Source organism: Microplitis demolitor, chromosome 5 (genome assembly GCF_026212275.2).
Source record: "Microplitis demolitor isolate Queensland-Clemson2020A chromosome 5, iyMicDemo2.1a, whole genome shotgun sequence".
Lineage (NCBI taxonomy): Eukaryota > Metazoa > Arthropoda > Insecta > Hymenoptera > Braconidae > Microplitis > Microplitis demolitor.
Window position 1 is genome coordinate 4,372,639 of NC_068549.1, and position 20,021 is coordinate 4,392,659.

Here is a 20,021-nt window from a genome sequence, read left to right on the forward strand (position 1 = left end):
GTAGCGCCAACGGCGCAAAATTTCGAAATTCAAATTTAATAATTTCATTAAAATTTATACGTGTCAATAATTATATTAATTAGACTAAAAAATGTACTTGAAAATTTTTTAGTCTAATTAATATAATTATTGATACATATAAATTTGGTAATTATTTGGAAGTGGGATCAACCGGTATTTTAACAAGCAAAAAACCAAAAATAGACCAATGGCTTTGATTCCAATTTCAACCGCAAGCATTTGTCGGCGGATTGAAGTTACATTCGCTTAATTAGATGTTTATTAAGCGTTGGTATTGTATAAGTGTATGTCTATGGTATAAAAATGCTCATATTTTGGATTTTTCTTTGAGATTTTTCAGTTCCGTGCTGCACTGCACTATTGACATATTTTTCTTTCCATTCTATGTATTGACTCTGAAGTCAACCACCAAAACTTAAGGTATATGTCTATTTGCCATAATGTTTGTAGTTTCGTCCTAAGTACGTTAACGGACTCATCAGTAAGGCTATGTTAACGCACTCTTGCCTTAGACTACATCTTTTACTAGTACGCACCGGTGTAAAACAGTGTTGTAGGCTTCAGCCAGACACTATACTAGCAAAGGGAGGCGGATACCGTCCAAACTGCTTGTAACAAAATGTTAGGTGAGCTGTTGTACATCATAAAAATATTGAAATAACACAAATATGCTGATTTTCACTATTACAGGAGTTCAAAAATTATTTGCAACTCTTAGATAGACCTTCCTATCGCCACCGTCCATGTTACGGCTTTAAATAAATTATATTATTATTATTAGAAAAATTTATTTTTAAAAATCTACATGATTTTGTGTTATTTTTGACAATTTTGCGCACATTAGTTATAAGGTTCGGATAGATATCACATGTTAGAGACCAAAACTCATACAGAAAATTCAATCCGCCGTGTAGCTGAACACGCAGAAAAAATTTAATTATAGATATTTAAGGTGCAAACCTTTGGAACTTTAGAAAATGTGGTTAACCCTGATTCCAAACCATTACCATAAATTTTAATAAAATTATTAAATTTCAATTTTGAAATTTCGCGCCAAGTTGGCGCTACTGCGCATCACTGTATTCAACGTTCAAATGTTTTCTAAAGTGGGGGCAATCGAATGGTTGCAGAATCGATTGCTTTGTATCAACTGGCGGTCCAATAGCGGCAGTCAGTATCATTGACAATGGCAGTAGGTCCAGATCCTTCTTTACGTTTAAATTGAAACACAGTATTGCAGTTAATTCGCGAATTATTATTATCCATAAAATTTATTGCTCATAGTCATTGTTTAATTAAAATCTTCAGTGTTTGTAAAATTTTAATTGTGCAAAGTGTCTGTGGTGTCGTTAAATGTTGAGTATTCAGTGCTATTGTAAAGTGTTGCTGATAGCTGATGCTGATAATTTCCAAGTTCCTGAGCAAAATCATCTGGCATCGTCTGGTGGGAAATATCAGTTAAGTGACGTTTTTTTAGCTGCAATACACTTGGAGCAATGTAAATTAAATCTCCAAGTGTATTAGGACACCCTTCTGCATATTATTTCTCCACCAAGGTTTGTTCATACACTCAAGTGTTTTTTTTTATTTTTTAAATATTTTTCTACCATATTCTGCCGCCATTTTATTTTTTCCAATTTCTAATAATTTATTTTTCCAATATTTAAATTTACCGCGCAAGTAATAAGTATAATTAACAAGGGTACATTCCGAAAAGCGCTATGCTACAGCTGCTCACAGCGCATTTTGGAATGCACCTTACAATTATTTCATTCTAAATTAAAAATTGTCACACATTTGCTACATTACACTCATATTTATTCTTAAATTTAAAAAATTTACAATTGTCAGCCACATTCACACTCATTTAAAAACAGTTTCCATCAAACGACACTCTGTCACCCAATCCGCGCATTTTCCTCAGTATCCTAAATTTTAATTGGCCATCAAAACTCCGAATCAACCAACCGCATTCCCGTTGCGTCAGCTGTCGCACCGGGAGTCAGTTCGCTATTTATCAGTAACGTCACCACGAACTCCAGTCCTAAATAAAATTCAAAACTTAAAATTTAAAAAAAAATCTTTGACGCAGTTTTATAAAAATTTAAATAAACAAAAAGTCCTAAAAGTTTTTTAAAAAGCGTAAGCACTAAAACCTACACACAAACATTTAATTAAGCCATCCCTGGAGGTTCCTAGTTCCCAGTGCGCAGACTCTCAGCTGTAGGAGTTTTGTTTTATACCAGCGGCATTTGAATTAACATGAGTGCAAGTGAAACCGACAGTATCTCTAAAAAGAGGTAGAAGTTACCCAGAAACGTCATGACAGAGGAAGATAGCCAGTGAAGAACAGAATCCTGGGCGTGAGAAAGAGGTGGCAAGACATCAGAGCGCACACGAGCAGTCACCGAGTGAGCGTCGTCGTCGTGAGCCAGCAGAAACACACATCGAGTGGTTGTGGCGCGGCCCCGGTGTGTACTCTACTGTGTGTTGTGTCGCCACGGTGAGGATTTATTAACAATAACAATACATTCATAATAAATAATATTTATTTATTATTTTAATATCAATAATAATTAACAGCAATAACAATAATAACAATTAAAATAATAATAATAACTTTTGTTACAGTGGTTATATTCAAACAAATAATAATAATAATAATAATATATATTATATATTATATATATATATATATATATATATCTATATCTATATATTTGTGTGGGTGAAATAGTGTGCGTGGTCATATAGGGCCTCTTCAAAATGGCAGACAGGCGGCCCGCGGAGGAAGCCGCGGCCACCGACCTGAGTGACGATAGTCGCGTGCTCCGTGAACGACACAAAAAACGCGTGGTAGAAAATAATAAAATTACGACGATCATGACGACGACAGTGATGACAAATTGTTCAAGTAGCAATAATAATAATAATAATAATAATAATAACAGTGGTGAAGGTGGTGGTGATTATTGTAGTAGTAATAGCAGTAGTAGTAGTAGTTGTGGTGATGCTGGTGATTCAATGTCGGTTTTATTTGATGTAAATAATCATCGGTATCATTACAATAATTCACGATGTATTGTTGGTACAACGCAATGCAATAATAGTGATAACGATAGTGATTTTCATAATAATCATAATAATAATCAGAGTAATAAAAATTGTGAGTTGATTAAAAAATTTGTTACTAGTAAAAGTGATATGTATGAAAATAGTGATGAGGAAGAGGAAGATGATGATGATGGTGATGAAGAGGATGATGATGATGATGATGATGAGCAGGAAGAGGAGTATGATGATGAGGATATTGTACGTAAGAATAATATCGAGTGTGAAAAAATAAACAAGGCGACGATGCTGAAAAAATTGTCTGGGAAAGCAACACAAGGTGATAAATTAATGCAGGAGGAACGTAAGAGAAATATGGTTTTGGATTTGGAGCGACGTGTGACTGATGAAAATTGTATGGAGGATATTGTGGTTTTGAGAGAATTTGGAGCATCTGGTGATTGTAAAGCAGATGGCAATAGAGATTCGAATTCGACATCATCGTTGACGATGGTGGTCGATGCTGCTGCGGCTGCTGTTGCAGTTTCAGCGATTCCTGAGACTGTTAAAGACTTGCATCAACTCAAGCTTAATAATCAGAGTCAGCAGCAACAGACGAAAAAATCGTTGCCGAGTGAGGTTGTTGCTAGGTTCGGCTCTTTTAAGGGACAGATCAGACCCGCTGAAGACACCCTTGTTGGACCCTGCGGCAAGAAGCGATGCGCCGATCGATACGACAGTTCTGAGAGCTCCGACAGGTGAGAGAGATAAAGATATTACGTTAATCTAGAGGCTAATCCTCTATGTTTTTTTTTTTTTTAATCAACTTCTACATGCTAGACACTCGTTCGTTATTTTATATTTAATGATAGGTATTTATTTATTTATATATGAGTACTGCTAATTTATATCTACATATTCTGAATTTTTACTCTTCAAAAAAATTCTTACTTACCCCAAGAAATTTTTTGGAGCAAGAAAAAATCTATTACGCCAAGAAATCCTTTTTTTTTGTGTATTGCTACTTATAAGTATACGATACAGAAGTTAGCTGACGTCTAATAATTTTTTCATTTTTTTCAAAACGATAATTCAAAAAAATTGTACCTATAGATTATTTAATTGTCTACATGTGCATTTATGAATTTTTTTTTTGTAGTCGATTTGCTGGAAAAAAAATCCGAAAATTTTTAATCGTCTGTTCACTTCAGGATCGTATTTAATATCTACACATAAAAAAAAAAGGATTTCGTGACGCAAAAAATTTTTACTCGCTCCAAAAAATATATCAATTGAAAACGAAATTTTTTTCTAGTCTTAGAAAGATTTTTTTTTTTTTTTCATTTAAAAATCCAAAATTTCTCTTGCGCAAAGAAATTATTTTTCTGTGTACTGCGACTTAAAATCTACATATTATTAATAGCTGAAGAAACTGCAAAGATAAAAAAATCGTCCCTTCCGTATGTAAAAAAATGTTTTGTCTCGTGTCTTGTTTTTTTTACTTCACTCTATTTAAAAGATAACTTTTTTTTTTAATCTGTCGTGGTTGAGGTTTGGAAATGAATTTATTAATTATAAGTAGATTAATTATTTGTAGGATGTTTGACGACAGATCGTTTTGTTGTTGAGGTCGTTGCTCCGTAAGTGTAGGTCTAGTAGTTACGCGACGAATGGTACACGAATGCGTATGATATAGTGTATGGTTACACATAGGTACTTTGTCGCGTGTATGAGAAATATACGCTTGCGCTCCTCTGTACTGTTGGGATGATATGCTTGCACTTTATCGTCCGAGTTATGTTACTACTCTGTGCACCAAAGGGAATAAGCAAAAAAGCGAGACAGATAAATATAGCGGAAAGCTAATGTATGTGATGGGATAAGGGGGTAAAGACGGTGAGAGATGGTGAGATTCGAGTAATATATATATATATATATATATATATATATATATATATATATATATATATATATTAAAGAGGCGAGGCTCAATACTTACACAACTACTACTATTGAGTTTACATATAAGAGCCAATACTCAAAGTTTTTGAGGGTGACGAGAAGCATGGAAACAACTTGGTTAAATTTTCTACCGGTCTTCAAGTTTTTTTTTTCTTACATTTTTTATCTCGAGGACTTTTTTTTCTGACGGCGAAAAGCACTTAGTACTTGCAAGAAATCGATTTCTATTGAAAGTTAGTCGCCGAAAGATTTAATCATCATGATTCGGAATACATGAGTAACACTTGCTGTGAATTGAGGAAATTACGTGTTTGTAGGACGGATAGTGGATATCATCGTTAGGTAATATTGTAATTTTAATTACTAGTTTTAGATGAAGCAATTTTTTTTTATGTAGTTGACATTTTCCGCGTAATGAAAATTAAAAAAATTTATGTAGTTTGGCATGTACTTGAAAATCGGAATGATTATGAAGTTAGCAGACAATTAAAAATTTTCGGATTTTTTTCACAACGAATCAATTACAAAAAAAATCATAAACTAAAAAATGCACATGTAGAAAGTTAAAAAATCTATAGGTACAATTTTTTTTTTTATAATTTATCGTTATTAAAAAAATCCAAATTATTAGACGTTGACTAACTTTGAAATCATAAGATCGGAACGATTTTCGCGTAACGAAAATGAAAAAAAATTTATGTAATTTGACTTAAGCAGTTGGGGGAGGGCTGCAATTTTTGGCTGACGTGCGAATCATTTCAGAAATGTAGATCCCGTAGATTTTTTACTTTTCATTTCGTTTTTCTACTGATTAAGGGGGGGGGTATCAATTTTTCCTTTATTATTTTTCAATATAGTATTTTATCAATTGTAAGCATTTTAATTAAGATTCTATTCTATTAATGTATGGTATTGCAGTGCGTTGATCAAATTGATATCCACATGTAATCACTCATGCTGTGTAGAATCTAATAAATATTCTGTCAATTGAGTAGATCAAATAACCGTAATTCCTATAATAACAAAAATTACAATTTAGTTTAACGAGTGTGATTGTAGCAGACCAGACAAATTTAAAATTATAAATATGTAGAGGAAATAATTAAAAAAATAATATTTATAAAAAATACACTTATTAATTTTAAAATTTTTTAAATGCGCATTTTTTTACATTTTATTATTTACTCTCTTATTAATAATTTAAAATTTGTCGGATGTTTGCTACATTCACACTCATGTAAGTTTAGATATTTTGGAATTTAAAAAAATTTTTATACCTCCGTGGGGCACAAATTCATAAAGAAATTATTTTTCAAGGTGAATGGAGACTAAGTTGTTTTATTCTACCAGTCATTAAATTATTTATCTCTAGTTATTTTGTTCTGATAAAAAAAAGTAACGACATTTTTTTTAAATTGAACAGTTCTAAAGCATACATTGGGAAAAAAAAAAAAAAAAAACAATTATTATAAAGTCGTTTGAAAGTAATTGTAGTATCAAAAATAATTTATCGATTAATTAATTATAGTATACAACAATTAAATACAAATCATACGAGTGATTTGTGATAATGAGTTTTTATTTGTGATAATTACTAAATAGAAGTATTTATTATCAATGTAGATAGAAAACTGTATCATACGATAAATAATACAATCATTAATACGATATCTAAATTTTATTTGAAGTAATGACTATTTATCAAAATTCAATTTTTTTTTATAGAGTAGTCGAGTATATAATTTTATTATTTTTCATCGTAATAACATACGATTTCTATTTAATTAAAATTATTTATATATAAGGGGTGTGCGAATACGTCGAACTTACGAATTTTTTGAATTATTCGTAAATTCTCGAATTATTTAAAAATTCACGAATAATTCCAAAATTTTCTTTTGAATGACTTAAAATTTTAAGATTTTTTCCAATAATTCAAATTTTTTGTCAGAAGTATAAATAGAGCTCAGGCACGAATCTGTGAAAAAATTATTTTTAGTTACTTTGAAAACTAAGCTCTCTATTAAATTAAAATTGAATATTTGAAAGCTGATTATAATTTTTTCGATTTGAATCGAGTAATTTAAAAAGTTACAAATAATTCGAAAATTTTCAAATAATTTGAAAACTCAAATTATTCGATTTGAATTTTACATTGAATAGGTATATTCGATTCTATTCAAATTCGATTCGCACACTCCTAATATATATTTAATGAGAACTATATAATTAATATATTAAAAGTAAATATGTAAAATGATATTTTATAAAAATAGTTAAATATTTATAAAATATAGTTTTAAAAGCAGTGAAGCTGTCTTGTGACCGTGACCATGGCCGTGAAAGCGAAATTCGTGAATGAAATGATACAAAAGTAAATAAGTAAGAAGACGGGAGTGGATTCGAGAAAAGAACTTGGTCCAAAGTGGTAAGACAGGTCACCGGTTTTATAACTTCGTACACTCTGTACAATCACTTTTTAAAATTGCTTCTTCATCCACACTTATCTTGAGTTACGTCATAAATATTTAAAATTAAACTCGATTAGTGGTTATTTTTACGGTACTTAATATCATTTCATTACATGCATCCTCTACAATATCTTTTTACATTAAGTCGACAATATTTTTAAAAATTCATTTGATTTTTTTTTATAAATTAATGTGACGGTTGACTGCTAATTTTTTTTATTTTCACGAGTAATTTTCATTGATATTTAAAAATATTTTTTAATTTTACATAATGTTAGACATTAATTTTTCATATACAATAACATACAAAAATTAAAGTATGACTTCAAATAAGATTACGATTTCACATTATAAACTTCGTTCGATACAATTTTTACCATAATTCCATACTGCCCTCGCGCTACTACAGCTATAGTAATTTTTCTGTAAATTTTTTTATGTATACCATAAAATTATTTATGTTTTAGATATGATTTTCGTATATATTTACTTGACAATCTCTCTTGCCAATAATTTCAAGGAATTTATTTTTAATTTAAAAAAAAACTTTTACCATCTTTGTTTCAATAACATAATTAAGTGATAAAAATCATTAGTGCTATTAAAAAAAAAATGTATACAAAGCAATTAATTCTTTATACTATATTGATATTTAAAACGTGAAATATACATGTGTATTGTACAAAGCAATAGTAAAGGTGCAATTATTTTATTGATCAATAATAAATTATAACATTATCATGGAGGTGGTGTTTTATGTTTGACGCTAGTATTAGACAGACATAATATTTTTAAATAAAAGAGAGTAAGAAATGTGGAAAATATTTTCTCATATGCTAATCACAATGTTGCAATGAACGATTTAGAAAGCCAAGTAGATATAATAGTAATTTTAAAACTTCTATTTGTTTTTATGTAGATCATTAGCTTACAAAAAACTAAACATAAAATGGGGATTCGATAATTTAAAATCACAATTATTATATATATTGTTGGTATTTATTTAATTGTACCATGAAATGAATGGTAAAAACAACGTTCACATGATATAGAGTGAGAGGATTTTGTAGAACACTATCATGATTTTACGTTAGTGTGGTAGATATATATATATATATATATATATATATATATATATATATATATATTTATACATATATATAGTGGGAACGACTGGATATCATGTCGAGGCCAATATGGCTTTGTTGGAAGAGCAAAGCAGAGTCGTTCTGCAATCAAAAGACCCTAGATTTCAATCCCAGTTACATTAGCTATGGCTCAATCCTTCAATTTTCTAGTCATTTCTTCTTACATTTATTCAACGTCGTGAATATTATCTTTCTTATAATTTTTTTTCTTTCCAAATTGATATACCTACATTAGCAACTTTATCTAAATTAAAAAAAATTATCATCTTTTTTTTAATGCCAGTTATCAATAAATTGCTCAATAAATTATAATTTAATCAATTTGATTAAAAAACTTTTACATGCTATTTATAAAATTTAATTTTATTTATTGTAAACAATTTTGGTGTCAAAATGGCCCTCGGGAACTTTACATGGCCGTGTAGTAGGAAATAACGGTGTAAAAAATCCATCTGGGTAATTTTAACACTGTGTAATCTACTCTTTTACACCATTTCGTGTTGCTCGATATAATTTCGATTAATGAGCAACAAATAATCATTAGACATTTTTAACTACACTGCAAAAAGAGCGGTGTTAAAAATGGACTAAATTTAACACCTACACCGGCTGGATTTACCCCGGTTTTTTATAATATATTAATTTTATTTAGGTACTAAATAATATTTTGAAAATTTCAATATTTTTATGATTATTTTTCTTGACGGTGTAAAATTTTTAATTTACACCACCTAAATTTAACACGAGATTTGGTGTAATTTTTACACCGTGTCATTTACACTACAGCGAGTCCAAAAATTTTTTACAATGTAAGATTTTTAACAGTGAATTTTTAAAATTAATTGTAAATTGTTGATGTAAATGTGAATTGAATATTTAAAAAAGTAGACGGAAACAAGGCAGTAGACGATTTTGTCAATTTCCGTTTGGCTATATATGTTGTCGATGCTACGAAACGTGTCAATCGAAATGCAATTTTAGTTTGTATGCGTCAGATGGTTGGATCAATACCTGAGAGAATTTGCACTGTTACATATATACATATATACGTATATGTATATAAATATATATCTATATAAGAACCTTCGCTGTAGCATCATCAGCAAGTATATAATTATTTATCGATTAGTATATATAGGGAGATTGATCTCTGATGAATCCAACTTGATTGGCTTACAGTGTAACGAAGTTCAATGTTTGACCATTCTTTGTGTGTATTTAAAGAGAATTATTAACCATGTCAATCTCATTCACCTGTTGAGAGAGTACATTGAAAGACACTTTAGGTGTATTATCTGGTTTGCTGTCAAAAGCGAATCATTATGATTATTTTTATATAAATTTGAATAATTTAAAAGCTCGGTATTTTTAAAATGAAGTTGCTTTCATTCTCTGTACTTCATTCTTTAATTTCCTACGTCGTATTGCTGTCAAATTTATTTTATATCTTTTACACAGGAACAAATGAAGAAATTCATAAAAAATAATTTAAAGTGGATTTTATTATCAATTATTCATATCTTATGTCTATATAAATACCAATACTATTAGATATATATTTATAACTCAGTAATAAAAGCCAATTAATTTACGTTATCTCAGGTATTGATTTTTTTTCAGTTAGTTATCATTTACTCATTAAGGAAAAATTATTTATAGTACATACTTATTAAATAAATTATATTTATACATTTTAATATACTAACCGTGATTTTTAAACCAATCGCAAAACTCCAGGTTTATAAATTATACAAGAAAATCAAAAAGCAGTTAAAAAAAGCCACCCTTTCAGCTTAAAAAAAAAGAAAATTAATATGCACATGTAGATATTTTTGCTCAGGATAAAATTTTCTTTACTAATACATATTTGAATATTTTTCACCATATCGGTGCCGAACGTTTAAATTCCTGTCCCGATCATAAGAAAAAAATCGTTCTTTTTTTGTTTGAGGAAACAAATGATAAAAAGTAGCGCATGCGCCATTTTTCTTACAAACAAAGGCAAAAATTTAAACTTTTAGGCACAGATCTGGTGAAAAATCGTATTCACATCACAAAGGAAGGTAGGACGTCTCAATGCGCGTGTTTGCTACCCTCGCAATTTCCGCCCTAGATGTATAATATACTATTTTGTCGTAATTTTCTTGTTTTCGGTTCTCTGATATTTTTTTTATTGGAGACAAATGATTTTTAAGCGCCAATTTTTGTAACTTTGAAATTCGACATAAATGTTTACTACGCATAATATATATATTAACATATTTATATATATTACGACGATTACTAACGGAAAATTCAAAAACGTAATTATTAAAAAATGTTTTTGGCACCTAGCTACTGAGAATTATAAAATTATAAATTTTTTCAAATTTTTGCATAAATAATTACCATTTTTGACCAAATTACGATTCTTGTTAAAAATAAATATGTTAGTACTAGTTTAAAGTCAAAAATATGCTACAAACAATTAAAATTTACAGGCATAATTTTTTCGTAAAAAAATAAAAAAATGTAACGATCGTATCTTCATTTTTAAATAATTCATCCATTTTACTTTTATTCACATCAATGTTATTATGTTAATAAGTAGTCTGAAGACATACATATTATTTAAAAAGAGCAGTTGTGTTCTTATTTCACTTATTCACTGACTTCATTGTTGTAATTTTTTCAACTTATTCTTTTATTAAATAAACAGTACAACGGTTACACTTTTTATATTTATTTATTCATTTTTTTTTTACTATTAAGCTTTAATGTTATTTTTATTATTAAGTAATCCAAAATACTTAAATAAAAATAAAAGAATCATAAAGTCATGCGCATTGAAAGTGAAGTAAAAAAGTTACATTTTATTTTTTTTATGATAAATTACAAACAATATGTCTCATTCTTACCTTTTATATTTATTTCAATGCATCATATAAATTTAAACGAAAAGAATATTTTTTACGTAATATAGTAAGATCGTATTGATCCATGCAATATTAAAGCTAAAAATAATTAAAAAATTTCGAATTATTTATTTCATTGTTCGAAAAAAAAAAAAATGTTGTCTATTGATTTACTTACGATATAATTGCTTATATAACAACATGCATCGAGATATTATTAGATATACACAGGAATATTATCTTTGATGACAATCAAGTTAATTATTATTTAAATTAATTTTTTTTATGTTTTCGTAATCATTGAAGCAGTTATTTATTTTTTTATTAAAAATATCGATTGAACTAAGTCGAGATCAGTTTAAAGTTTCTTCGATCTTATTAATTTATTTTGCAATATTCTATTTTAAAAGATCTAATATAAAGTTAATTGTATGTATATGTAACTACACAAAAAACGAGATTTCTTTGCGCGAGAAATATTTTGCATTATAAATCGAAGACAAAAATTTTCTTAAGACTAGAAATTTTTTCTCGTCCCAAATAAATTTTTGTCTTTAATTTATAATGCCAAAAATTTCTTGAGGCAAGTAAAAGTTTTTTTAGGGCGAGTTAAATTTTTTTGTACCGAAAAATAATTTTTTCTGTGTATAAACACAGAAAAAAAATTTTTTTTTTCGATTGAAGATAAATATTCTAATTCAAGAAACTTTTTTTTGAAAACCTCAATTTTTTCGGATAAAGTAGAAATGTCCTCTGACCTAGATAAACTCTCTTAGCTCAAGAAAATCTTGACTTGGTTCCCAAAAATTTTTGTCTTCCACAATATTTTCTTGACTCAAGATAAGTTTTTTTTCTGTATGCTTTTATGAGATTAGTTATGACGAAAAAACAGCTATGGGAAAATATTTTGTAACAGTTTTATTATTGGATTGAAACAAGGTCTGCAATATTTACATATATTATGAGAATTTATTTATTTTTTTTCTATTTTATTTCTTCAATTGCATTTTTGTATCCTTGTTAGATGTAATTGTACTGCTTATAAAGATCCTTCACTTCAGATTGTTTTAGGTTGGGTTAATGACAAGATATATGTCGAATGTATGTTCACTGTATACATATATACATATATATGGCGTAATAAAATAAACATTTTTACACGCAAATTCTTGAACAAGCTGTTGATTTTACTTTTTTCTATCTTATAATAAATGATTAATAATTTTTACGTGAGCATACGTTTTATATCATTAATATGTTTCATACATAAATCATCATTTTTATTTATTTTAGCTTCGTAATAGTAAATTATAGTTATTAAATTAAATTTATTATTTTTTACAAACGAGTACAAAAGAAAAATATCGATTATTATCAATACGTAATATGTACTTGTTTTTTAATTTAAAAAAAAGATGTATAATTTCATCTATGTTTTTTTTTTTCTCCATTGAAGTAGACAAATTGTTATTAGGATAAAAAGGATAATATAATAATGGCAGTAAAAGTGATTACGATGTGCAGCGGTGAAGGTGATCGTGGCCTCGCTAAGAAACGCTATTATATATATGTATAAAGTGAACATAACAGAGTCATACTGAGTAGTATCTATCAACCTAGGCCTAGTCTTGTGGTGCATTTTGCAACAACATGTTTTCGCAATAGTTTATTTCAAAGAACGACATGATGGTCGTGTTGTATAAAATATAATCAGAGTTAAGTTAACAGTCAGGGAAAAAGATTATAAGAAAATGTACTAATATATGTACTTATTTTTTTTGTCAATTATATTTAAAAGTTAATGCATATATATTGTATCTATTTTTAATTATCAAAACAATGATAACAAAAATAAATTTATATATAAATTGAAGTTTATTCTGTGTTTACACAGAAAAAAAATCATTTCTTTGCACAAAAAATTTTTACTCGTCCGTAGAATATTTTGCCTTAGGAATTGAAAATAAAAATTTTTTGAGGTAAGAAAACATATTTTTTAGTCGTAAGAAAATTTTTTATTTCATTTCATAATGATAAATATTTTTTGCGCTAAGAAATTCTTTTTTTTTTATATATAGCAGATAGAAATCGACAAAAAATAATAGTGGTTTAGTCCGGGAATCGAGCTCAGGTTTTTTCATATTTTTAATATAATAAAAAGACATCAAAAACTTAATAATAATGATAAAAAGGTCATCTAAGCAAAAAATATAAAGCCAAAAAATATGACCATGCAAAATCAAAAAGAAACTATAAAAATAATAATAATAGTTATGTAGGTTATAACATAAAACAACCATTAATATTTGTAAATAGTGGTGATTATGATCACTGTGAATAAGTGATTATTAATAGCTTGCTCGGCAAATGGCATTGCATGATATACTTTCTGGAAAAAGTAAAAAGTGCTGCAATCAGCAGCAGTTACATTTATTCATATTACTGCAATTATATTCAGACATTAAAAATTATATGTAGTGTGTTTTATTAATAGACTAAAGTCCTTTTCTGGTAAAAAATATTTCTGATTTCACGAGATCTTATTAGATCTCTCACTTGGCGCAAGAAATATTTTGCATTATGAATAGATCACAAAAATATTCTTCGGACAAGAAAAAATTTCTTGTTGTAAGGCATTTTTTTTGCCCTAAGAAAATTTCACTTTTTAATTCATGGTGCAAAAAATTTTTTGCGGCTCATAGAAATTTTCTTTATACCGGTGTACAATTAAACCCATTTTGATGCAGTTAAAAAAGTTGAAATTATTTAGCGAATGCAAAATAGTAGCACATGATCGGTTGTTAGTAAAAAATTTTCAACGTTTCGCGCTTGAGGTATGGGATTTTTACCGAATTTCAAATCCCATATTTGTAGATTTTCAATCACTAGAGTCGCTTCTCACGCAGAAATAAATATCGCATAGCGATGCAGTTCACATAACAAACTTCAAGTCCGCTGCATAAACTCGTAAGAATGTCGAGGAGGTATTCATATATATGATGATATATACATATTCTCACGCCAATGTAATATTTTTCTTGTGACTTGTGGAAGTAAGACGCATATAGGAATCGTTGCACCCAACACGTGTTTCAATAATTTCGCCGTTACTTTTTTCATTGATCCTCATAACAAATCAAATTAATCGATAAATAATAATTAAATAAAAATAAAAATTTTTTTTTTTACATTAATTACGTATTTTAAATGCAAATAATTTTTGTTTTTATTTTAATGCTCATATTTATATATGAGATTATCTTGTGAATTATGACGATTTTTTACCCTTGAGTTTATCTGATACAAAATTAAAGCTAAAGAATATATATGATGTGATATGAAGCAGAAAATATAAAAGTATAAGTTTGTTGAGCATGCGCGTTATCATCGAACCCGTCACTAGGTTCGTGTACAAGCCATTTTCTCTAGTATAGCCAGTTAGAGGACTTCTAGGCCAGACAAAGAATATGGCGTGGCAACTAGTCACGATGACCTGAGTTCCTTATGACCTCAAACCCCGTCTCGCTTCTAGTTTAAACTTTTGTCTTATTATTATTTTTACTCCATAACAAGCACTTGAGATGGCGAAAGGCTTCTCGGTGGAACTTTAAAATTTTTTTTATTCTTATTAATTTTTTTTTACTCTACAAACAACTTAATCATATTGTTTTTTAAATTATAAGTTATGAATTCACGAAAACAAAATTATGCTTTAAATTTTCATAGTTTGTGGTAATTTTTTTACTTTCAATTAATGTACATATTTATAAATTAATTTGCGTTGAAGGGTAAATTATATTACTATTTATTAATTTTCATTTTTTTTTTATTTTTAATAAATTTATAAAGTCATGAAAAAATTTTTTTTATCATTAGTTCCCCATTATTTATCAAAGTCAGATTTTTTTTTCTACTTGTTATGTTCCGGTTTTTTTTAAATTCACAGTTATTGGTTTTTTTTAAATATTTATTAGACATCCAGAGCTATGACTTGAATATCAATAATTATCAAAATGAGCTTCGTTTTTTACAGACTAAGTACAAGGTATGCATTAATTTTTTTTTTTTTTTTTTTTAATAAAAAGTGACCCATTTTAACTCAGTATCAGATTTTCTTCAATTCTCAATAAAAAAAAAAATTCTTTTTTTTGAAAATAAAAAACTTTAAATTGATCACACTGCTCAGATTGAGAAATTTATCCCATGTTTTTTTACAAACTGCAACTAATTTTTTTTCATAGAAAAAAAATTCTTTTTCTCTCAAATATGTCCGTTTTTACCCTGATCTCTCCTTTATTGATAATAAGTTGATAGAATAACATTTAAAAAATAAGAATTGGAAATTTCAAATCCCATTAAAACATTAACAGAAAATAAGAATACTTAGATATGTGCAATTATTTTTTCCCAATGTTTCGTCACCTATTATGACTTTCTCCGAGCTACAATGATAAGAATTCTTATTGTTTAAAAAAAAGATCTATTTTACATATTGTATTGTTAACAAATATAAAAAATTACGCATTCGTTAATAAAGTATTTTTCTTATTAATTACTAATATTAAGCATTTTTTTGTAATAATTTGTGTCTTACTACCATAGAGCCCTGAGAAAGTCACAAATGGTGACGAAACTTTAGTAAAAAATATACAAATAATTACACTGATCTGTATTCTTATTTCCCGTTAATTTGTAATTCGATTTATATGCAGAAAAAAAAATTTATCTTGAGTCAAAAACGTATTTTGAAAAATAAAAATTTTTGGGAACCATGTCAAAATTTTCTTAAGCTGAGAGAATTTGCCTTGGTCAGAGAAAATTTCTACTTTATCAGAAAATTTTTTTCTGTGTAGTTACGGACGTAAACAACAAGAGTTAAAAATTTAAATAAAAATCAGTACCCGGGAAAAAATGTTTTTATAAAATTTTTTAAGAGTTTACAGTGAAATTTTATACAATTTCATATTTAATTTCAAATTTAATATCTTTACCACAAATATATCAATTACTTACCACAAATAAATTATATGTTTTCATCAAATTATAAAATTATTTGAATCAACTGTCATATTTAGTTGTACCAAATATATTTATTTGTCATTAAGAAATATTTTTAAAAAAGTCACAAATAAATTAATTTATTTGGGACAAATATTTCTTTTTTTATGTGTATTAAATGCATAAAAATAATAATTATTGATAACGAATTCCACTTTAGTCTGTTTTTTTATATAAATATGCGACAACCATCGAAATTAAGTACATACCATAAAAAGAAAATTTTTAAAATTGATGATTGCATTAAAATGTTACTGTTTGCAGTTTAATTATCCGTATATAATTAAACAATTAATATTAAGTATTAATTTAAATCCTAAAATGTCAAACGATCCGTTATCACGCAACGTTTTTATAAGTACCTTACTTTGGTATTGCGAATAAGTTTCAAACCCCTTGGCGTCCAAAACAGGCAATACTTGTCGCATTTCCGTGATCAGCTTAAGGGGTTAGGCTCGACCCCCCGCGTCGTTCGCTAATTAACAAACTTTATTAACTGGCCCCTGTATGTACATTTTACACATACTCTTAAACAAACGGCTGTTCATATAAGAGAAGATTAAAAGGAATATTATTGGAAATAAATATAATTGCTTACTCTTTAATTTACGCATAAAAAATTACTGATTGCTTTAACATAAATAATATACTTGTAAAAAAAAATACTGTTTCATTTAAATTATTACAATTAAATTTATGCAAGCACATCGGATATTATTATTGGCCTTGCTCCGTTATAAATAATTGAATAAATGCAAACTAATTGTTTATTCTGAATAACAATAAAATAAATTAATACGAAATTCCGCTAATTAATTCGTTTCACATGAGTTTAATTTTATTAAATAAAATTGTTCTTTCGCAATTTAAAATTAATTATTCGACATTAATAACATATATGCTGAATATATATATTAAAAAATAAGGAGTTTGTTGTAAAAAGATGTTTATTTCCTTTTTAATCTTCTCTAAATCTTCTTTCCTTTGTTCGTCTCTCTTTGTCATACGTATATATATCTTATTTTTCATCTTCCTCAGTGTATTGATTTGCGCTCGATTTAGCGCGCGAGCCCCCAGAATTTGTGGAATGCCCCAGCCTGGAAACCCGTCAATCCGGTTTTTCTAATTGCAAAAAGGATTGAACATTAGGGGAGAGGGAGTCGCGACTGGTCCAACTGAGCCGGACCTCCGTACAATCCCTCAGGACTATACAGTTTGTCCAGTTGTAGCTTATATTACACTAGTGTAGCCAGTGACTAGTCCTCTGAGGAACATTACCACTGAAAAGTTATATTAAACAACTTTGTCGCGGTTACGATTCTTTGTTATAACTTATAACTTAAACTAAACTTTCTCACGTTCTGGCTGAGCTGTCGTCATTCATATAATGACTAATAACTATAATCTTTATTAATTATTTTTTTAATCTTATATATTTATATTTATCTTAAAATACCAAGCACTATTTTTTTATAATCTATATATATATATATATATATATATATATATATATATATATTGGGCCGATTCAAAAAAATTGACTATTTTTTATTTTTCAAGGACACACTCAAAAGTTTCAGTCGCGTAAAAAAAAAACTTCTGGTAAAACTAGAGTTCTTAAAATTAAAATTATTTCCTGATTGCAATTTTTAAAATTTTGAATTTTATAACTCATTGACGACTTAGTCTACTAAAAGGTTCAAAAACATATTTTTGTATAGAATTGATTGTTCTACAAAAAAAGTCTCTTATCAATTTTTGATGAATTGAATATTTCAAAAGTTATTTGAAGTCAAAGTTGAATTTATAGAGTTTTTACTATTTTTGAACTATTTTGGTGAATTTATCAGACTTATTACATAATGTTATAAGACCGTTTTTGTAGGACGTTTCATTTCCAACAAATTATTTTATACAAACTCCTCAAAATTCCTGAATGCTATTTAGTTATTGGCATTTAAAATCAATCAGATTCAAACGTCGTATTATGGCTGAATTCAATTTTCCTGCAAATAACTAAAGAGCATTGAAGAATTTTGAAAAATTTGTTGAAGATAATTTGTTGGAAATCAAATGATCTACAAAAAAGGTCCTATGACATTTAGTGATAAGTCTGATAGTGTCACCAAAAAAGTTGAAAAATAGTAAAAACTCGATAATTTCAACTTTGAACCCCAATAACTTTTGAAATATTCAATTTATCAAAAATTGATAAGAAACGTTTTTTGTAGAATGTTTAATTCTCTACAAAAATATGTATTTTTCCGTTTTTGTAGACTAAGTTGATAAGTTATTAAATATAACATTCAAAAAAATTTTTTCTCATATTATTTAAACGGAAAATGGAAAATCGCAATCCGGAAGTATTTAATTTTGATATTCAGAGCTTTAATTTTAACGCGTTTTTTTACCCAACTGAAATTTTTCAGTGTCCTTGAAAAATAAAAAATTGGTGATTTTTTTGAATCAGTCTAATATATATATTTATAAGTTTACTGATTTAATCTGATGATAACATCTATTGTACAGATTTGATGACAATCTTGATTTAAAATTAACGTATTGTAATTTTTTTTTATATTTTAACAGTCGGAACTTTGAATGGTTTAATTTAAGTTATTTTATTTTTAATCAACATTCAGTAGACACTTGAGCGTATGTTAATTTTATAAAAACAATGTATGTAATTGCAAATGCATTTGTGAAGTCGCGTAATAAGGAAACGATTGACTCGAGATCTCATTCACTATATACTTAAAGTCGAGCCTAAAAAACTGGTTTTATCATTAGGAGTCTGAGCTCCGGCTTTCAGTCTCCCTAAAACGTTCCATGTTATAGTAGTTCTTTGTCCACACCTTGGAATTTTTTGTATGCTTTATCTTCTTTTTTTTTTTTAAATTTTTTTCTACTTACTACATCCCGAGAACTCTACAGCTGTATAGAATACATAATACACATGAGTTTGAATAGTTCATAGGAACAACTTTTTAAGTTTTTTTAAATTCAAAACTTTTGTTTTATACGGCAATAAAGTTTTTAATAAGCGAATTGTTAAATTTAAAAAAAAAAAAAAAAAAAAAAAAAAAAAAAAAAAAAAAAAACTTAATTATTTATATGCTGCGAATTTAATTGGTATTTTAGATTGTAATTTAGTTAAGCATTTTTTTTAACAAAAAATAAAAATTAAAGAATCAGCGTTGAGTAATTTGAGAACGTGACTTGCATTGCGTATTTTCGAGACACATAATATTGTGAGTTTCTATTCACTGAGTAACGTAGGAAGAATAAACCGGATAAAGGAACTGGCACGTTAAGTCATCTATACGAAATTTATTGAAAGCTTATTGTAACTTGTAGATATGAAATATATGATATTAACAAAATCAATAAATTTTTCATAATTTTATTTTTGATGA

The 20,021-nt window shown here is 27.7% G+C and overlaps 1 protein-coding gene across 1 annotated transcript in view; it reads left to right on the forward strand.

Moving 5' to 3' along the window:
- Positions 1 to 2,450: 2,450 nt before the first annotated feature.
- The window catches only part of LOC103579580 (myb-like protein P), an 89,647-nt gene continuing 72,076 nt past the window's right edge, over positions 2,451 to 20,021 (forward strand). The window contains exons 1-2 of the mRNA XM_008561012.3: positions 2,451 to 2,524; positions 2,653 to 3,830. Coding sequence (XP_008559234.1) covers positions 2,788 to 3,830 — 1,043 coding nt within the window. The 5' untranslated portion in view covers positions 2,451 to 2,524; positions 2,653 to 2,787. The remainder of the gene's footprint in view (positions 2,525 to 2,652; positions 3,831 to 20,021) is intronic.